The sequence below is a fragment of the Molothrus ater genome, chromosome Z (genome assembly GCF_012460135.2).
Source record: "Molothrus ater isolate BHLD 08-10-18 breed brown headed cowbird chromosome Z, BPBGC_Mater_1.1, whole genome shotgun sequence".
In the NCBI taxonomy this organism is placed as follows: Eukaryota; Metazoa; Chordata; class Aves; order Passeriformes; family Icteridae; genus Molothrus; species Molothrus ater.
Genome location: NC_050511.2, coordinates 33,648,438 through 33,670,513, shown reverse-complemented (window position 1 = coordinate 33,670,513; position 22,076 = coordinate 33,648,438). Strand labels below are relative to the sequence as shown.

Genomic DNA, 22,076 nt, shown 5'->3' with positions numbered 1-22,076 from the left:
CTCAAAAACTCTCAAAGCCTTTTACATTAATTATTTGTTATTAAATGTACGTTTTCATTACAACTGATTGTGATATAATAGTACCAAAGCTATTTCAAAATGCATGTCATAGCAAATAATATTTAACCCACTGCAAGAAACAGAAATCTCAGATGATCTTTGAGGCTTAATAGAGAGCAAATACTAACAGTTGAAGGTAAAGCACATATTTTGCATCTTTTACAGCTGAATCCCAAAGTCAGGCTAGTTGGCTGTATGACAGCAAACTACAATAGTTACAGAGTGATACTGGTCTACCATGCCATTTTAGCTTGTGGTATTGAGTCTAGTGAAGAATATGTACCCATGTATATGCTCATATTTTGTTCCCCAATGTACTGAGTGGCAATAAGTAACACTCCTAACTTAAGGCAATTGTAGCATTTACTCATCACTAAGAATTTTTCTTTCTGAATATTGACTTTAGATGTTCTCTTTAATATTGGCTACTGGAAACTTGTTACTGCAGTTAATTTAAAGATGTTTGATTAATTTTGCTCAATATTTTCCTCAAGAATATATTACTTAGGTAATATAATCAGTTTCTGCTCTTCACACTGTATATAAACACTATGGTTTATATACAGTGTGTTTGCTTAGTATCATTAACAATTAAATTATTCAACATACTAATAATGAAACCATATCCATGCTGTTCCAGTTTTTGTCTGGGATAGAGTTATCTATGAGGGCTGTCTTTCGAATTTGTGTTGGAAACAGTGTTGATGACACAGGGATCCTTTCAATACTGCTGAGCAGGGCTTAAGCAGTGTCAGGCCTTTTCTGCTCCTGACAGCACCCTACCAGTGAGTGGGCTGGGGATGCACAAGGAGCTGGGAGAGGACACAGCTGGGACAGCTGGCCCCAAATGACCAAAGGGATATTCCAGACCATATGGCATCATGCTCAGCATAGAGAGCTGGGAGAAGGAGAAAGAAGGATTCTTCACCCACAGCTATCATCCTTTCAGGACCAAACCTGCTCCAACATTGCCTTACCTGTGGCTAAATACTCTCTCATGGGGCATACCTACTCTCCCTGGCTACACACATTGAGATGCTCCAACAGTGAATAACTTCAAGGTGTTCTTGCCGCAGCATGGATTAATCCCTGAGCCACAGTTCTCTCAGAAGTGTCTCTGCAGTGGTACACACACAACCATGGCCACAGATGCTTCAAGCTGTACAGACTGTGGCACAGGCATATCCATGCCACAGACACTCTGGGGTGCCCTGCTCCCTCCTGTGTGTACTCACTTACAGGTCACAGTGCCTCTCAGCTGATTTTGCAGTGGAGTTCCAGCCTGCCCAGTACAGTAGCACAGAATGAGCAGTGATGCCCTGGCCATCTGCCAGCCCACGCACATCATCACGGCTGTTATCAGAATCCCAGGCCCAGCAGAATAACATGATCAGCAGCACAGCCCAATGGCAAGCAGTGAAAGCAAAAAGCAGTCATTAATAAGCACTACACTCTAATTTACAGCCGGGCAACTCAGCCCCATGGCAAGCACAGGAGCCTGTTGATTAATAGCTAAGTAGCATAACTGCTATAAATTCAATCTAGCATTTTCCAATCAAACATTATCTTGCATCCTTTAATACTCATGCTGGGTGACAAAAGTGCTATTGTGGTTTAACCCCAGCCATCAACTAGGCCCCACACAGCTATTGGCTTACTACCCTACATCAGGACTGGGGGCAGATCAGAACTATAAAAGTGAGAAAACTCATGGGTTTGCAACAACAATGATTTAAACAATAAAGCAGAAGCTGCACATGCAAGCAAAGCAAAACAAGGAATTCAATCATCACCTCCAGTGGGTAGGAAAAAGCTCATCTATCCCCAAGAAAGCAGGCCTCCATCATATGTGATGATGGCTAGGGAAAACAAAGACAATCACTAAGAACATTTCTTGTTTGTTCACCTCCTGTCCCAGCTCTATATGCTCAGCATGACACCATATGATCTGGGATATCTTTTGGGTCAGTGGCATTCAGCAGTCTGGATGTTTTCCCTTCCAGCTCCTTGTGCACCCTCAGCCTTCTTGCTGGTGGGGTGGGGTGAGGAACAGTAAAGGCCTTGACGCTGTGTAATAAAACCAGTAATAAAGCATCCTTGACTTATCAACATGCTTCCACCATAAATCCAAAAGATAACCCCATAGTGGCTGTTACAAAGAAAATTAACTCTATCCAAGCTGAAACAAGAACCAGTGTTTTAATTGGTTGTTGACATGTTGTCATCTTTTCCATCCTGTTTCACTTGTTAAAAATGACAAAGTGTGAAATATTTTTTATATTTCAAATGTCACCTGTTCCCAACTGCAATTAGCATTTAAAAGCTTAACATCCATTTTCATTCAAATATGCCGCCTCTGTAGTCATGGTAACTTCCTCATCAGCTTTATCTTCCAGCTTTAGAAGGTACTGCTGGGATACTTAGAGATGTTATTATTTAGGATTTTTCGACTCCCTTCTCCTTCCCTTTCCAACACAAAAAACACTTCAGTGCTTGCTTTCATCAAGTCTAAGGTTTACAACAGCAACAAAACAAAAATCCTCCTCTAAAAACAAAAAACCCAAACAAACAAACAAACAAAAGTTTTACCTCTTGGAGCTTCCTGGAAACAGGAATTGGTAAAAAACAGTGGCTTATGAATTCAGATGACTCCTCACACATGTTGCAGTAAACCACAGATAAAGTATTAAAAAGTATATATTCAGCACAAATATAAATAAAAATGAAAACCTAGTCACACCCTCATATGTGAAGGAGTAGAATCCAAATACTTAGCAGAGGTGCCTTCTCTCCTCTCTTTAAAGCAGAAACATTGAACAGCTGTGAGGCAAATGTTGTTCCACTCAAATAATTTAGTTGTTCTGAATTTAACTAGGATATACTCTAATGTTTAATTTTGTGAGAAAAAAAAAAGGATTTCTTTTATTGTTATTATCCTTCTTATACTAATGTAACAGTGCTTATTTAATTCTCTCCTGATTAGTAGGCAGCATTTATATGAGGATGGGTCAGCTGATTCAAAATGCTGAAGTCACTGGTAGAGATACCCATCTGTGAGCCACATAATTTTTGTTACAGATATTATTGTCCCTGGCATGCAACACATTTTTATTGTTGGAAGAAAAATCTTTGCAACTACAGAGAAACAGATAGATACTAGAATTCAGTATCTATCTGTGGACTTTCAGATATTAGATAATATCATTATAGGGAATATAATAGCATTACTATAGGGGATTTTCTACATATTCTCCCTGTGGTCATTTGTAAAAGTCACCTACTTCCAATTTTTAATTCATTTGGGATACTATGCACATATCTCAGCCTGCCTCTGGACCATCTGTGAAGCTGTAAAACCATTTTTGATATTTTTCAAATGTCCGCTTCTCATAGACTGCAAGCCAACAATTCAGCAGTCACAAGAAATTTTATTAGCATACCTACCCTTAATCCCTATCCCACTGCAGAGCAGGCACAGGTTGAACATTTAAGATGCATCTACTCTATTTAGGTCTTGCGTATGTGGATACAGAAGTAAATCTGCATTTTAATTCTTATCTATGTGGAGCCTCTAGAAGCATGGTTAAAAGCAATCTCTACATGTGTCCTTGCATCATCCTGAGACTCGATAAAGGCAAGTCGTGATAATCAACAAGCCCCTCCATCAACTGCCAGCCACTAATGACCACCTCCCAGTATGAAACATGAAATAAAAGTGCATTGCACGAGCAGATTCTGCCTTTAATGCACACTTTGTCTGCGTGACTCAGCTGTGGCTCTTACTAGAAACCACTGAAATTTTGGCAATAACATTCTCTGTAACATAGTTTCAAAGATGAATGCTGTACTTTGGTGTGTCCCATTTTGCCATCTCCTAAGTCTTTAGAACTTATGAATTTCCCATTAATTCCAAGGCCAAACCAAACAGCCCAGGTCCTACAAAATGCCAGTGTAGAAATATAAAGAGACTGCGCATGCCAGGCTTACTCTAACAGTCTTTAATTTTCATGTGATGTCCTAATACTACCTATCATTTCAGTGTATTATCACTTAAGATAAACTCTCACATTTTTGTATTCTTTGTGAAGCATCAATTAAGAGTTATTTTCTGTTTGCCAAAGGACGAAATCAGAGTTCAAAATGAAGAAAGTAGAAACTGTAAGAGGTTATTATTTTCCCCAAAGAGACTGAGAGTTCATCTCTTGTAGTAGGGCTTTTCAGAATGTGCAAAGTATGTCATTGAAAGCAGAGAAGTGTTAGTGAGCTCTTTACCAAACTTTTCCCAGACCTCAATGGTTGCTCTTACCCAGCCGAGAGCAAATATCCTTGCTTTTGTCTGGGCACTGCATTTTTCAAGAACTTCCACATGAAGTTCTTCTTAAACAGCCCTGAACCAATCAGAGTCTTCCTGGGATGTTGGGCCGCCTACACTGGATTACTTTGGTTTATCCATGGATTACCAAGTAGGTTATTTTAACAATGGCATAGAGGAGGAATGCAACTGGTATGTCAAAAGAGCATCACCTGTGTACTCTAATAGATCTCCAGCATACATCACAGGAAATTAGCTATGGCAGAGCTGCATTTGTAACTGTTTCAATATTTGTGAATTTTGAAGCATTTACTTAATGAAGCGCAGCTTATTGGGGAAATACTAATGTTGAAAACAGAAGATTAAAATAGAAGGGGACAGCTCTGGCTAAGGAATTCTCCTGTTTTCATGTGTGTACAGGGCATCTTTATTGTTCTCTTCGGCAACTTTGAAATGCAGTTTGAAGAAATTTCTGTTCAGCAGTAAATTAATCATAACAAATAACTTAATCATGGATGTGTTGTCATCCTTAAATCAAATCCAAAATGAAACGTCCTTATCTTTCTTGTCCTGATTTCCTTTCATTTGGCATAAAGGATATTTTGACCAGAAGGCCTCACCTTTTTAAAAGAGCCCCGCTCTTCGAGGCTTATTATCTTGCTAGATGCGCTAAATTTTATCTCGCTTAAAACGGCGCCAGCTGACCCAGAGTGAAGGGGAAAAATAAAAGAAATAAATTCCTTGCCCCCCTTGCTTGGCCAGCAACCCAAGTCCCGTGGGGGCGCGGCGGGCGGGGGCGGGGCGCCGCCTGCCCCGCCTGCAGGGGCGGGTCCCGCTGCCGCCGCCCGCCGCAGTCGGTGCCGCGGGGCTGCGCTCGGGCCGCCCGTGCCCGTGCCCGTGCCCGTGCCCGTCCCCGCCGCGCTCCCTCCGCGCCCCTGCCGAGCGGCCGCGGGCCGGCGCGCAGCGCAGCGCAGCTCCGGGTGAGCGCCGGCGGAGTGCGGGGCGGGGGCTGGGCTGCGGCGGTGCGGGGACTCCCATCCGCAAATTCCCGCCTCCATGGGCGGTACCGGCTGCCGAGTAGGGGCCACCGGTGCCCCGAGCCCCCGGTCGGTGTCTGCGCGGCTCTCCGCTCTTGGGGCTGGACCCTCTCCCCTTTCGGAGGTGGAAAAAGTTTGTGCGGCGTGGAGCGGAGCGCGGCGGAGCGGTGCGAACTTGGGCTGAGTTAGGCGAGGCTCTGCGGCATCTCCGCGGGGGCACGGGGACGAAGGCGGGGCGGCGGGGGGCTGCGCTGCGCTCCGTCGGGTCTGGGGTCCGCCGTGTCGGGAGCGGTCTGGCCGAGCTGTGCCGCGGAGTGCCAGGGCAGGGGACAGCAGGAGCGCTTCTCCTGTATCCCGTTCGCGTAATGGCCAAGGCAGCGCGGACACCGGCCCGTGGCCGCCGACTGTGCACGGCAGCGGTGGTGGTGCCGTTCCGGTGTCTTTCCTGCTAAATGTTTTTGTGGCAGTCCGTCGAGTGTTAACTCTAGGGTGGAAGATAAATATCTCTGCCGTGCTGCTGCATCTTGCGGATGAAGTATGTCTCTATGACATCTTAGTGTGGAAACTGTTTGAAAAAATCAGGAGAAACTGAGAATGACTTAATAACTTCTAGAGAGATAACTGCATGTAATAGCTGTAATCCTGTATTTGGGAATACAAAGTCAGTTATTCTGCTGATTGATAGAATGTTCAGAATTTAGCTACTGCTACAAATGACTTGAATAAGAGATGTAACAAAGTATTTTTGGGCAGTAATTGTAAAGACTAACATTCAGCTTGATTCAGAAAGTATCTTACATTTTGTTTCATATAAAATACAACTAACTGTGAAAGACACATATGTAACTAACTTTTACATTACAAATCTTCTTGAAATTCCTTAAGCAAAATACCTGCTATTATCTACAGATTTTTTTTTCCTGTGTTAAAAGGGCTGTTAGTCAAGAAAGCTCATCTCTGGCATATATGAATTGTAATTCTTGCATAATTCCTTACCGTTTCATTTGTTTCAGGATCAACTCTTGTGTAAATTTAAACAATTTTCTTAAGTATTAGTAAGAGGAGCACTTTTAAAAAGTATCACATAGGTATTCTTAGTAACATCCTACATTTATTCCTGAATGCATGACATAAATCAAAACAGAATGAGGGGAGATTGGAAATTTTGTCTTGACTCATCCAAGACAGTGTCCTAGCTCTGATCAGAAGGAAACCAAGTTCTCTCTGTAAACCTGAGTTGATTTTACAGTGGAGATAAAGAAACTCCCATTTCAGTCCTGTTCCAGCATCAGAGTGTTCTACTTACACATCAATGACTGTTGCTCTGTGCATACGTAACATTTCAATTAATGCTGCCTCAGCTGTCTAAATGTCTGATGAGATGCTTGTTAGCACTTTGATTGCTTTTCCTGGCGCTATTGTCCCTGCATTTGGGATTTGGACATTACATGTTCATAGTGGAAAGTAATTACAGCAGGTAATAATCTGTGGTGTATCCATTAAAATAATAGTTTCCTCATTTTTGCACAACATCTGGGGACAGTTTTTACCTTCCACTAGGATTTTTTTTTTAATTTTTTTTTTTTTTTTTGTTGGCAACTGAGGAGAGCAGTGGCTCAGATGCATATGAGATGCATAAAATGAGTATTGGTAAACTGTTATCCACAGGGTTACTGCATAAACAAACATATAATTGCTGTGTCCGGTGGGATGTGACAGAGGTTTATGTTACATATTCTGCTTCAGATTTTAAATGTAACCCAGTCTGTAAAATGCTTTCATAAGTTTCTAATCACTTCCTGTTTCACTAATGTCAATGTTTGTCCTTTTAAGATGAATGAAGAAAATACGTCCTGTGAAGAGTAAAAGTACTTGATTCTGGGAAGACTCTTACAGCACTTCTAACTTCAAAGCTGGAGAAAAGTATGAAGGAACAGTCTGTCTGACTCTCTCAGCGTCTCTCACAGAACACAAAATGGCTCTTCAGAAAAAAACTGTTGTTGGTGTCTTGGAGGAGTGGTGTTTGGCGGAACCGCTGTTCGGTTGCAGGTGGCACCAGAATGTCAGGAAAAAACTGAGACTGATACGAATTGTAGGGCTCCTTGTCAGTGTAGTGGCCATTAGTACTTTCTCACTTTCAATGAGTGCCTTTTTTAAGATGGAACCACATAGCATGGCGCTGGTCAGCAGCCTAGATAGCCAAAAGCTGGTGCATGGGCATCAAAGAACTCTCTTGGATTTCACAGAACAGAATGAAATTGGCACTCCAGATCCACATGCTTCTATGAAATATGAAGCTGGGCAAGACAATGAAACAGGTGATCATGCGAAGGGAGAGTACCCTGAGGACCTTTTCTCTCTTGAGGAGAGAAGACAGGGAGCAGTGATCCTCCATATAATTGGAATGATTTACATGTTTATAGCCTTAGCCATAGTCTGTGATGAGTTCTTTGTTCCTTCCTTGACTGTCATCACTGAAAAACTGGCCATTTCTGATGATGTGGCAGGGGCAACCTTCATGGCTGCTGGTGGGTCAGCCCCAGAACTCTTCACTTCTTTGATAGGAGTGTTTATATCCCACAGCAACGTTGGCATTGGTACAATAGTGGGATCTGCCGTGTTCAATATCCTTTTTGTTATTGGAATGTGTGCTTTATTTTCTAAAGAGATCTTGAACCTTACTTGGTGGCCACTCTTTCGAGACATGTCCTTTTACATCATTGACTTGATCTTGCTAATCATCTTTTTTCTGGATAACTTCATAATGTGGTGGGAAAGCATAACACTCCTGACAGCATATTTTTTCTATGTGACATTTATGAAGTTCAATGTCCAAGTAGAAGAATTGGTGAAGAAGTTTTTAAACAGGAACAAGGTTGAGAAGGTAACAACAGATGCTGAAGGAAAGGTTGGTCAATTTTTAGTTTAATTTTATGTACTAATGTCCTTATAAGTGCTAAGTCCTTCTATAGCATAAGGGTTCTAATACAGTGCAGTAGTCAGTATAGAAAAGTTCCATGTTTTGCTCAAATGTTTTTTTGTTTAATCAAGCTGATATTATTGAAAATAAAAAAACAAGCAGCCTTCTAGTAAATCAATAGCTTTTAACTCCAGAATTATCCTGATCACATAGAAAGCAAGAATTAAAATGACAGCAAAAAGACATAAACCTTTACTCAGCATTTTGGCACATTGATTAGGTCTGAGCTATTTTTTCCCTAAGCTTTTGGATTAAGCAGTGACAATATCTGGGTAGGATCTTGTGACAAAATTTGGCTTTCTAAAGACTTTCAATGCACTTTTTTCCTCAGAGAAGGTGCAAATAATTCAGAACAGTATAGAAAGGTATTTTTTATACATGCTTTTCATCTACTGATGATGATAATGCAACATTAACTTCCTGTTGTAATTAGTGGCACTTTCATGAATAAAACTCGTGAAAAGAGTGACCACAGTGGCAAAAGTCATAGGTTCTCTGTTTAAGGAGGATGGTTTCCCATATGCTATTTGCAACTGTGTAAACAATTTTTGTCCACAAGTAGATAATGAAATTAATGCATGGAGGGCTAGTTGAGTTTTCAGCAATTACAATAATCTTTTAAACAGCTTTCTTCTTAAAGCAAGCAATATTTAAGGGACCTCTGAAGCTGAGCTGCTTAATACTTATGCATGTAGCAATATGTTGGTTGGAATGTCTGGTTTTATATAATTTTGGGTATATTAATCAGATAAGGTTTTATAATGCAGTAATTATTCAAATTATCAGGGACCTAGCCGCTCACTGTTCTTTTGTTTAGCAGTCATATATAAAGTGGTTCAGAAGAGGCACAATCCCATGCACAATATAAGTGCACAGGCACATAAACAGGAGGAGAGAGACATACCAGAGCTGAATATTTTAAAAGTTGTGACAGACACATTCAGTTTTAGGGCAAGCCAAAAACCACCAAAATTAAAGCCCAAAAAAGTCTCATTTTTTCCCTTGTATTCTCTAACCAGGTTTAACAGCTGTACACTTGTAACTTTATCTTTTCCTTTTTTTTTCCAAAATCATCATGCTTATCTTCACCTTTCTCAAAATGCATTATTGGGATTTTATAAGTAAATGAAAAGAAGGGTCAACACCAACAAAATACTTACCTTAATTAGCAAGGGGCTTCTATAACTACATTATAGTTGGTTTCTAAATAATCTAAGAGTTCATAGTGCACTGTAAGTCCTTTGACAGTTAGTGCTAAAAATATGTCATGATCGAAAGACTCTGGTATATCTAGCAAACACATTCATCTGTCCAAAACTGGACAGAAAATATAAATCAGTAATTGGTCTGAAGCAATTATCAATATGAAAAGCAACTGCCTTGTGTTATCCAGGCTACAAGGAAAGGGAGAGTAGCTGTGTATCAAAGTATTTAATTATTTTTCACTGAACAGAAGAATAAATCATTTGCAAGCCGTATTGAACATTAGTTATATTTGAAGTAATCTAGATGGCCTTGATTTTAAAAGGATACCTTTAGAACCACTCATTTATTGTTTAACATTTTAATTACTTAGAATTTGTTTATAATACAGGTACACAGATTTCAGATGGGGTGAAAAAAATCAAAAATTGGCTACTGTTCCTAAAAACACAAGCTTTGCATGATATGTTTCATGAAAATAATTTTCCTGAATTAAATTTAATTAAAATGATAAAATAATGTATTCATTAATCTTTGAGGAGTGAAGAAAGATGAAAGGTGTTCTAATTTTGTTGCAGTTTAGCAAATATGTATTTTCTGCTTCCTGGGGAAAATGGCTTCTCAAGGTGTCAGACCATGTTTTTACTCTGTGAGCTATGCTGTAAAGGCATATTTTTTAATATTCCACTTACACTTTGAAATGATAAGTCATTATGAATTATTTTATTCTTCAGTTGAACAGCATTAAGCAGGATGAATGAAATTATTTTCTTATAGCAAGGATGTCACAGATTATGTTCATTGGATAAAATCTCAGTGAAGTTCTCTCTTAATTTACTTGCTATTATTAGATTGCTTTTTAAATTAAAAAATAGCAAAAAAACCCAAACCCCAAAACTATTACATGTAGTCCTAAGCCTGATAGAGTTGCTTAGGACTTGAAGTTATTGTCTAAAGCAAAGAATAAAGTGCTTTTATAGTCTGAGGTCTGGTGCCTTGTAGTGAATGCAATGCATATGGATGTTTATTTCCTAAACACTGAGGTTTATAAGTATCACAGAATGATAGTCTTGGCTTTTGGTGGCAAAAAATATTTCATTCCTACAGTGTTAACTGTTAGCCTAGATTGCTCCCACTCATCAAGAGTGTGTATGTACAATTGTATGTATCAAATTAGTATACTGAACACAGAATTTGCAATCTCAGTTGTTTCTGATGGAAACTTTTTCACTCTCTTTTCCCCCACTGAGCCAGAGAATTGCTAGGCAGCTATCTGGAACTGGGTGTGTTAAAGTCTCTTGAAATATTTTAATTTTAGGACAGTAGAGAAAATTCTCTTTTCCTCTAACCAAAACTCCCTCTGCCTATCTGTTGTTGATTCTGCTGCTGCCAAACTGGCAAGAATTCTGCTAAAAAAGCATGTGTGTTGTATTTACCTTTAAGGCTGATGTAATCTGAAAGCAGCTCAACAAATTTGAGAAGTCTAAATAAGGCATCATAAAGCTGGATAGTGAAGGGTTAGGTGGCTTATTAGCAAATGAGTACCAAAGAGTAGAAAACTGATCAGATGAGAAACCTCTTGAGATACTAAAATGTGTTTTAATGTTCATTTCCATACTTTTTTTCTCAGTTGTCTTGAGAGGTTGAAGAAAGTTTTACATTCTCAAGGACAGTATTTCCCGTGAGAAAAGGCTTTAGATATGAATTGATTTTTTTGTCTAGCTTTCATTTGCTCTAGGTGTATTCATCAGGTTGCTGGAATGCATGTGTATCTCTAGATGCCTTTTAGATTTCTATCACCAAACTTAAAAATTAAAGTACATCTTTTTGTACTAGAAGACTGTGACTATTTGAACTTCTGATCTTATTTTCTTTAGTGTGTTGGTCGCTTGTACAAATGTGAATGCAGACAGAGTACTCTATATGAATTTTATTGTGCTCACTATTTTCCTTCACATGTTTTCAAATATGTGTAGTCTCAATTATTAAAGTGTCAGGTTGAGAAAATCTGGTAGCTTTAGTTTTCGGAACAATTTTGTGGCACTGGTGAGAACAGACTACAAACCTTTTTGCATTTAGAGTTCATAGGGCTCATTGGCAAGGCTCTATTTGAACTGTGGATGTCTGTGCCTCATGCCACCCCCTAGGAAGCTTGATGGCAGTCTGATACTGATGAACTCCAGAGATCACTGTGAAAAGGATGAAAAAAAAGGAGGATAGATGAAAAAGCAGGACAGGATTAAAAGACAAGATAAAAACCAGATGGCTGAGTTTTACAGTGTAGGATGGCGTATGGAATATGCAGATCAAGATGTGTCCCTAACAAGTCACACTGAATGGGCCCTACAGTAGTAAGAGCCATCCCACTGCTGGATATCCCCAGAAGTCCCTTCCAGCTTAACCTATTCTATGGTATGGTTTTCAGATTTTAGGTAGCTATCCTGTAAAGAACAGATAGGTAAGGACTGAGGTGGAATCAGCTGAACAAGGATATTTAAAAACATAAGCCTGAAATTGATTATAATAGGCAGGAAGAGGAAAACAGAAGAAGCTGATGTACAAACATCTTTAAAATAAGACTTTTTAAAATTTTCTGCTAAGATTTCAGTCTATTCTTCATCATCTGTGTTGGTGAAGGTATGTTGAATGTATTAAGTCCCATTAAAACATCATGTGGAACTACATTTCAGTTTTAAGTACTTTTTTTCCTTTAATGTAGCATGAAAATCATTGCAGAAATACTTGAATCTGATTGTTCAGTAAATAATTCAAAACAGTTCTGTTTGGCAACTAGGAGAGCAGAATGTGGGTGGTGCAGGGATATTGTGCAATGACATCTGTTTCACTGACAGTACCATTTTAGATGAATAGCTTATGGTATATACAAGACAGTTGCAGTTTTTCTACATTTACAGAGAGCTGCATTTGGAAAATGAGCTATTTTTACCAACACAGTGAAACTATTATTTTATTGCCAATTTTGTTGTCTTAAGAAACTTGAATAGCTTATGTGTGATACTTAAAGATCCACAATGATCTCAAGTGTTGCCACAGTGTACTTAATGACAGTATTTGCATTCTAAAGGAAAGTAAGAGTATTTTAGGTACTTCTCTGCTTGGTGGTTGTATTAGCACTGCACATGTACATTCACTATTATAATGTCTGATCTAGTATGTGTTAAGGTAAAACACAAATAACCTGCATGCATACAAGAAAAACTGAAACTTCCTTTTTCAGGACTTCTTCATTTTGAATCCACAGACCTAGCAACTGTAACTCTATCCATAGAATAACTTTCTTTTCTTTCTTTGTTTTCACTACCAATATTTTTTTTTTTCTCATAGCTTTCATTGTTCATAGTGTTTCACTGTTCTTAGGAAGATTTGAATTTTATTCTAGAGACATTTCTCAGTCGGTCTACTTGTGCAAGCATGTGTGTGAATACAGAGCTATGAGTATCTGGATCTTGCAAAATAGGTGCATTGTTTTAAGTACACTTTTGAAACAAAAGCCTCAGCACTGACATTGAACCATCTCTTGTTTAGATCAATGTCTGGTTTTGTGTCATGTTTTATCTGCTTTTATTCTCTCAGAAAACTTTCAATCTACTCCTGTTTTAATTTAATGTTACTCCAGTAGCAGTAACTATGAGTTAATTTGCCTTGAGTTTTTAGCATTGTTGTTTCAATTTAGGACTATTAACTAACATAACCATAGGCTGATACTTTATACTGGAACCATTAGTACAGTGAAATGGATACTATTCTCAGTTTCTTTTAACGCTTCTTAGTAATTTATTGACCACAAATCAATGATTATAGTTTTCACCCCAGGAGTCTCTTGGTTATTTATGTATGTACTTTGGTAATGAGCAAAAAGTGACAGCATGCAAATGTAGCATAGATTAAATGCTCTTAATGCATGGCTATCCACTTAGATGCCACCCTTGTTAAGTATGATGGGAAAAAGAAGTCTAGAACAGTGCCACCATTAATTAATAGCAGGAGGACAAAATATCCATCAGTATATTTAAGAATAAAAAGCATATGTAATTAAAAAGAAGTCAAATGATACATCTTAGAAGCTGTTTTGGCAAATGTTCACCATGCTGTGTTTCAGAACTCCAGACATGGTTAAATTTGTTGTACCAGAAGCTGTACAAAGAGAGGAAATCAGGAGACTTTATAAAAGCTTTTCTGTCCGTTATCTCAGTTTTGGATACTTTGTTCCAAATCCTTCACAGAATGTGAGAGCTATGGGAGACTGTAGGGGGAATGTAAACCAAATCGGTTTATCAGACCTCAGAATCAACCAGTTTTGGGGTGCTTAATCTCTAGAGGAGCTTTACTTTAAAATCAAAAAGAGGTTCAGGATCTGTTTCTTGCTTAGAGGCTTGTTCAGAAATGCCAGACACAGGTGCATCATTATGGTACTGCTTTTCTGTCTGACCCATATTCCTCTACTTTCCCCTCCAAAATAGTTCTCCAAATTTACCTCTCAGATAAATATTTAACAAAATCCAAAGGCTTTTACAAAGCCTTGAGATTTTGGGGATGGAAGTGCTCAACTTTTATGAAATTACATGCAGATCTCCCACATTCCTGGCCCATTTTAAGTTGATGCTGCATTCCTCATGTAGAATTTTTGAGAGGCAGGGCACAGCTGACTCCCCTACTTTTCTGGTCTTGTTTTAAAAGGCAGTAGTGACCACTTCACAATGTACGTTTTAGACTGGGGATGTGGAATGTGGGTTGTGGAAGCTGCCCTAGGGCAGTGCTTGTTGCAGTGTTGAGGGTGCCACATTTGGAGTGTGTGATGCTCTGAGCACCGCTGACTTCAGAGTGACCTTGGCCTTTCTGAGTGGTGACATTCCCCAGGCAGCCAGCACTACACTGCCAGGGCCACAGGCCAAAAAATTAGGTTTGATGAAGTGCTTTTTTCCTGCTAATGATCTGTGGGTTTTTTGGTTTTATTAGCAGGAGTCAGTTCTCCACTGCTAGCTGTAGAGGTGTGAAAAGAGGCTCTAGTGTGTCCTTTCTCCTCTGATTTTTTTCCCCAAGAATTCATGGATTTTGCTTTTGTAACTAAGGAATAAGATTATAACAAATTTGAATTTTTTAGTGGTAAGGGGTAGTATGTTCACAACAAAGAGAGCCCTGCAACAAAAGTGATTAAAGCGTGGAGATCAGGAAAGTTCTTAAAAATAAAGTATGGGCCCATGCTTCTCTTGAAAAGATCTGTGTGGGATGAATGAGTATTAAAAGTGTTTTATACATGGCATATAGAACAGATGGGAAGATGTATCAGAGATGAGTGTAAATGAACAGCTGTAAAACCTGTAACTCTTAAGGCATTCTATCTAACAACCTCTTTTTTACTGTTTATAAAATAAACTTCAATATAAAAAATAAGACTTCCTTATTTCTCCCCAGACATGCACCAAGTTTTGTCTAACCTGCAAATGGTGACTAGTGTGATGTTAATAATTCTGTAGATTAAATGGTGTTTCCTTCACCTTGGCCTAGATCAGCCATGTTCTGTTGTTTTTCAGCCAGCTTTTATTTAAACATCACTTTTTATTATTTTCCTTAATGGCCGCTTCCATTAATCTTTGCAGCTGTACTCGTGCTATTGGCACAAACCAGAGATTAAAATGCTTTCTTGGTACTGCCAAGTTTTTTAGAAACTACAATGACAAGATTGACCAAATACTGGGTGATTATGATTAATTTATAGTGCACAGATATGTATGAGATATAGGTGGCTTAGAAAAAGAAAGGTGACTGGTTTTGTGGTTTGTTTTTTTTTTAATTCAAAACTGCTCATTAAGTACTCCTGAAAATCACCGTCTTCCTTTATCAGTGGAAACAAAATACCTTAATAATACTTAGCTGTCCATTTCAAAATGCTGGAAATTTGGTCTCTCAAGAAGAATGCCTTACAGAACGCTCCTGAAACTTTTTTGTTCTGAGACAGGCACATATTTTTTTTACTATTTTTAATTTTCCTACCACAGTAATGGGATGATAACCTGGTCTCCCCTAGACTAGGTGCTTGGATAACTGTAGGAAATCACAGTTTCCTTCCTCAGTCGAAAGAAACTCATCATGGGAAAAAGATAAATGTGATTCACAGTACCTGATAAGTAGAATATGATTTGTCATGTATACAGCTTTATGTACGGTTAGCATACCATCAGTCTTTTCCTCCTCACCCAAGCTGTCATTGAGTTGCTGATTATTTATTAAACATAGATGTCCAAGAGGTGATTTAAAGAAGTAGTTTATTTCTCTGTATGAACTTGCAATAGATCTTCGCAAGTGTCATCAATGAAATATCTGGTAGAAGGCAGCACCTTTTCGTATTACAGGACCTAAGTCAAAACAGTACTGTTGATACTCTATTTTGGTTTTGGGGAAAATAGTCAGATCAGATGGTTTGGATTTACTTTGCTCTTGTTGTAAATTTGTGTATTTGAAATTCTTGCAGTTGTATTGTTAAGTGCAGGTCAGTGTCAGAGGCAAACTGAAAATCCTAAGTTAGAGCAGACTTAGGGCATACTTTCGGCAAAAAAATTGCATCTGACAGATTATGTATTGTAGTACGTTACCACATTTTGTTATTTTGCAGGCAATACCTGTATCTTTGAGGAAATTAGTTATTTGCTCTCATTGGTGGTTTGTTTATTTACCTGTGTTCTGATCTGAAAAAAGGAAATGAAAAAAAATGCTGTGTTGGAATAGCCGCCACTGCCTTTCTGGCAAGAGAAGTGGGCCTCAGGGTGGGGGAGAGCAATGAGAATTCAGTGTGTTGATCATGTATTTGTTTCTACAGCAGGTGGAGGTTTTCAGAGCTCACGTTGCCTCTGAAGCAGCTTTATCTAGTGGTAAAGTACTGCCCTGCCCTAACCACTCACTCACTTTGGGTGATTTTGCCATACCTGTCAGGTACAATTTCATCAGGGCAGCTCAAAGAGCAATTACTGCGAAGTTACTGTGTTTTGCACTATTCCATAACCATTCCCTTGTTGTCCATATTGTGATTTACATGAACAGCCATAAATAGCTGTGATCTTGGATGACTTCCTTTAAGGTGAGTGTGTGAAAACAGGCTTAAAGGTGTGTCTGTGCAATGATATTAAAATTGCTATGAAGTCCTACTCTTAAGGGAATAACAGATTGGTGCAAAATGGTTTCCTGTATGAGGAAGAATAAAGGTAGCAGGGAATTTGTACTACAAACTATGCTGACAAATTAATAAAAAATTTTCCTCGGGAATTAATCCTGCTTTATCACCTCTTAACTGCTTAATGCTGCGAGTCTAGTCTGAAGTCAGCAGTAATACCAGTGACATTTATTGCATAACCAGCTAGTGTAAACTCTTCACCCTCTCACATTGCTGTAAAACAGCTCTAGCTGATATAGATCACTGAGGAAAAGGCACGTCTACAGTCACAGCCTGTGTTTGGTGACCTTCAGGGCATCATTTGAGCCCTGTCTAGTTATGTAGACTTTTGCCCAAGGAAGAAGTTTGAAGTTTGCAGGGTTTGTAACATTAGAGGATTAGCACCTCTTTTGGGATTAATCAGATGTTAATTTTGTTGTTTGTTTGTGCTGCAAGCTTTTATCAAATTACTAATTAAAGTCCTTCTATTGCTACCAGCACAATAACAAAGTTATCATTTAACTAAAATTTATGGCAATCAAATGTTTGAGTGGAAAACCCCCAGATTTAGAACTCCAAAAATTTCTTTGTCCAGGAGTTGTTTGAAATAATTCATATTAGTTACTTATGGATTTTTAAAGTTAACTGAAATAATTTGAAAGCATCATGCTGTCTCACAGCTAATTTTGTTTCCATATATTTTTATTTAAATATTTCTGGTTTTCTACTTTATTCCTAGTATTAATTGTATTTATTTACTACAGTTTCTTTTCATTTAGAATGTTTCTATTTAGAAGCATATTCTGTTTGAAATCTTCATCTTGGCTGGATTTTTAAATGCTGCAGTGATATAAATATTATTAAATACTCTGCAAAGTCTGAGCTAAGAAGTGGTTAGTGTTTCCTCTTTATATTGCAAATTCTTTAAAGCTGTTAAGTTGTCCAGATCTGAGTTAATTTTTTGGAAGCAGATACAGCAATGCTAGTTTCTCTCCAGAAGTCACAGGCAGAATACCTGAGTCTCCTCTCAAAACCCTTGGCAAAATTCCTTTGAAATTTAGTCAGAGAATGATCCTATATTGCAGACTATATTGCAGAGGAATATCGTTGTTGTTTTTTGTGTTCCATTTCTGAAATAAAATCACTACTTGCTGCTGCTCCGAACCCTACTCTGGACATTATAATGAAGTGATTTTGTAGCCTTTTGATTGCCTCATTGTCAGTGTGTACTGGACATCTCCTGTTCATGTGTGTGCGGGCACACCTGCATGTACGTGTGCATGTGTGGGCGTGCATGTGTGCATGCATGTGTGCACACACTGTCAGTCTGAAAGGCGCCACACAGGAGGTGAACCAGAAATGGTGCTGCTCTCTAGGATGGTCATTCGCCTGCTTCCTGCACCATCTCACCTGCCTTCTGCCTAGCAACCCTTTTCCGTAGGACTCACTCAAATATTTAGAGTTTGTGAGCAGCATGTTCCTCATAGGATTTTTCCAGGTTAGTTATTCAGAGAAAAATGTCTGTGTTTTCTTAAATATGTTCCAAGCAACAAATAACAATCCTGCCTGAGGCCGAGCACACAATGTACTGAACTATGGACATATTTTACTGTACCTAATGTATCACATTAATGATTCTTTATCCTGTACCTCTGCAGAGAAAGAAACAGGAGGTCTACATCACTGTACTGGAATGATTTCTTGCTTTACAGTGAGGTATTCATGATTTGATTCTATCATGGGAATGGCCTATGGTGCTATTCTTTGCTGCATGACATTTCGTGCAGAGAAAAGGCATTTCATATTCAGGTGAAAGGCCAACAGCTGTAATTACAGTAACTAAAATTTGTTACATAAGTAAGAAATTGTGCAGAAAGTTGGGGTAAGGATCTATCTATTACTTTCTTCATTTAAAGTTGCCTGTAAAGTGTAAGTCCTTTTAAGCAAGGTAATAGAAATGTTTCTGCACTCATTCCTTAATTATCTCTTGCAATATGTTTGCAAATATATTAGTAATCATTTACAAATATAAATCTTAATAATCAGTATTTTCAAATAGATCAGTATTGAAATTACTTACCAAACTGTTTGGATAACTTCCTGTGTCCATTTTGTCCTTGCAAGAAACACCATAAGTGTTTCCATTAAGTATAGTGTTTGTATATTTAGCATTAACAAAAAAACCCCACCAAACCCAAAACAAAACATGCAGCCTCTTCTTTTTAGGGCTGTGGGAAATAAATGTTGATTTATAATCTCATACATAGACATGTGTGAAGAAATGCAGACTCTCATCTTAAAATAACAGCAATAGGCTTAGTAACAGGCTGGACTGAATTGCTAACTCATGCCTTAGCTTTGGATTTAAGGGTCAAGATGTGGTTCTCTCATTTAATTGTCTTAGAAACCTGTGGTTTTCAAGCATCATAGAACATTGTACAGTGTGCTGTAGGAAAGTTTTATTTCTGGTTGCTTGATTAGGTTACAGTATGCAAGAAAAAAAAAAGATCAGCGTATTGATGGCAAAATGGTCTTGAGGCAAAGCAAGAGCATGGTGGCATCTGAGAAAGTGGTGGTCAGGCCTGGTGGAAAGAAATCAGATAGCATACACGAGGCTCTCATTTTGTTTCATGCTGGTTTTCAAGCATCTTGATAAGCATATCCTCTTTGCCAAAGCTTTAAATGTTAGTACATTTTCTGCTTAAGAATTCTTCCCATCATTAGCATTATTGCCCATCCTTAAAATGTAAGGAAGGATAGTAGGGAAAAAAGTCAAATGGAGCTTGAATAAATCCTATATGTGCTGATTTTTATAATTTCTACAATTATTTTTTCTTCTTTTGTGAGGGAAAGGACTAAACTCAATGAAAGGTATCTTTGAAATTGATGACAAGTTTTCCTGTTGATTTTGATGAAAGTGAAATAAGCCCAAAAGTCAGGACATTGAGATTTATGATTGGATACTTCTCTGTTCTCTGTGTGCCACTGTATGATTCCAAGCTTCTGAGCTGCTCTCCTTCCATATTAAATCACCCCTGGCAAACAAAGAAAGCAATTTCTTTTGCACTTGTAGCAAGCAAAACTGGCTTTATCAGCTTTCTTTGCCCTTGGACTCAAACTGGAAAAGGGCATTCAGTGTATCACAGCATGATCTGTCCTGTCATGTGGATCATTGGTAAATATCAAAGCAATTATTGTGTGGTGGGATCACAATTGTCTTTTCCCAGACCACTGCTAGAAACCACTGCTGGTTTCATCCTTCTTAAGTGGTGTGTCTGTAAAGGGAAAGAGTGGGCATGGGAGAAGTTAGTTAATTCCTTTCTGAAAGGTAGGAAAAGCCATTGTTTTGTTAATTAGGTACACATACAGGCACATTTTTGTGAGTGATCAAGTGGAAGAAAACTTTTCTCTGTGAATTACGTGCTCTTCACATAGAAAACTACTCCACAAAAATACAAAAACTAATTTTCAGATTTAGTTGATCTACGTTCAAAATTACCAATGAGAAGCTCAAGATGTAGACAATTGCAGAACTCAGCTCTTGGCCGCAGATTCACCTGGCTTAGCTGTGCTGCCTGACCTATGAATATAGTCTTCTCATGTTACTTATGTAATCACTGCAGAGAAATGGGCATTTTTATAGTGTCATAGATTCATTGAGGTTGGAAAAAGCACTTAAGATTACTGAGTCCAGCTATTAACATAACATTGTCAGGTCTACCAGTAAACCATGTCCCTAAGCACCGCATCTACACTGTTTTCAAATATCTCCAGGGATGATGGAGGCCTTCCCGGGCATCCTGTTCCAATGTCTGACCACCCTTTCAGTGAAGAAATTGTTCTTAGTACTCAGATGCAACTTGAGGCCATTTCCTATTGGCCTACCCATTGTTATTTGGGAGAATAAAATGGTCCCCACCTGGCTACAATCTCTTTCAGGCTATGTAGTGAGTAGTAAGGTCGTCCCTGATCCTCCTTTTCTCCAGACTGAACAACCTCAGCTCCCTCAGCCACTTCTTACAGGACTTGTGCTCCAGACCCTTCCCCAGCTCCGTTGCCCTTCTGTGGACACCCTCCAGCATCTCAACATCTGTCCTGCAGTGAGGGGCCCAGAACTGATTTTGAGGTGTCTCAAAATTTGAGGTGTGGCCTCACCAGTGCTGAGTACAGGGGGACAATCACTGCCCTGGTATTGCTGGCCACACTATTGTTGGTATAGGCCAGAATGCCTGTAGCCTTCTTGGCCACCTGGGCACACACTGGCTCATGTTCAAGTATCTGTGGACCAATACTCCACCAATAGGATCTTTACTGTAATGTTTGATCCTCTCCTGACCTGGAACTGGGCAAAAATCTGGGCTACCACTTGCAGCAATAGATTGGTAAAACCTGAAAAGCTGTCTCCTGTGCTTTTATTGCAATACCATGAGTAATTACCATTGCTGCCTTTTCTAAAACCTGGAATTACATCAGGTTGTGTGAGGTGATAGCCTGGTGTCATTTAGCACAGGATCACCTTTGAGATAGAGGTAATTTAAAGTTACTGTTTTTCTATACCAGCAAACAAAATAAAATGCTTACATTTAAGTGTTAATCTAGTCTGTGAACATTTAATTTGCCCTCTTTCCATTCAGTTCAGTGTGTAGATATTACATATGGCTCCAAACAGGTACTTTGGGCAAATAAGCTATTAAGTGAATCTTACTGTTATTTATAGAAAAGTTATTGGCACTGCAGCCACAGATACTGTTAACATACATATTTCATAGCAAATTGTTCTGGATTATCTTTTTTATAAAATGAGGCATCCTTTAACATTCAGAGAATTACAGCAGCGGTTAACTACTTAATCCATTCTTTAATTGCTCAAATTTTTAACCTTCCATGTGGATAATGGAACATTTACAGCAAATTAATGAAATTGCATAGATCTCCTAAAATAGCAAGAAAACCCTTGTTAGGATCCAGCAGCTCCAGCTTCCAATGGAAAAAAGAGTGATTAATTATAAAAATTCAGATTATATTGTTCTTGCTCCATCTGCTTATAACTGCTTTTGGGTGTTTTTTCTTCACAATTAAATGGTAATTGTTGTTTTCAAATATTTCACAATTTAGTGTGGGAACAGAGTCTGCTGTAAGGAGGTGTGTACATACAGTCCTTAACAAAAGGAAATCAGTTTGCAGTCATGGCTCTTTCAAGCTTGTTTGTTGAATTTCAGCAAGTAATTGATTTCACAATGTCTCGGATCTCCTCACAGTTGTAAAATCCTATGCCTGCCTTATTCATTTGTGAAAAAGAACCCAAACCCTGAATGTCTT

General features: G+C 38.7%; 1 protein-coding gene across 1 annotated transcript in view; it reads left to right on the top strand.

Annotated features, from left to right (window-relative positions):
- The first annotated feature begins 5,477 nt into the window (after nt 1-5,477).
- SLC24A2 (solute carrier family 24 member 2) overlaps nt 5,478-22,076 on the top strand; it is a 160,139-nt gene continuing 143,540 nt past the window's right edge. Inside the window, exons 1-2 of the mRNA XM_054517895.1 lie at nt 5,478-5,576; nt 7,243-8,317. Of these exons, the coding sequence (XP_054373870.1) occupies nt 7,385-8,317 (933 nt within the window). The 5' untranslated portion in view covers nt 5,478-5,576; nt 7,243-7,384. The remainder of the gene's footprint in view (nt 5,577-7,242; nt 8,318-22,076) is intronic.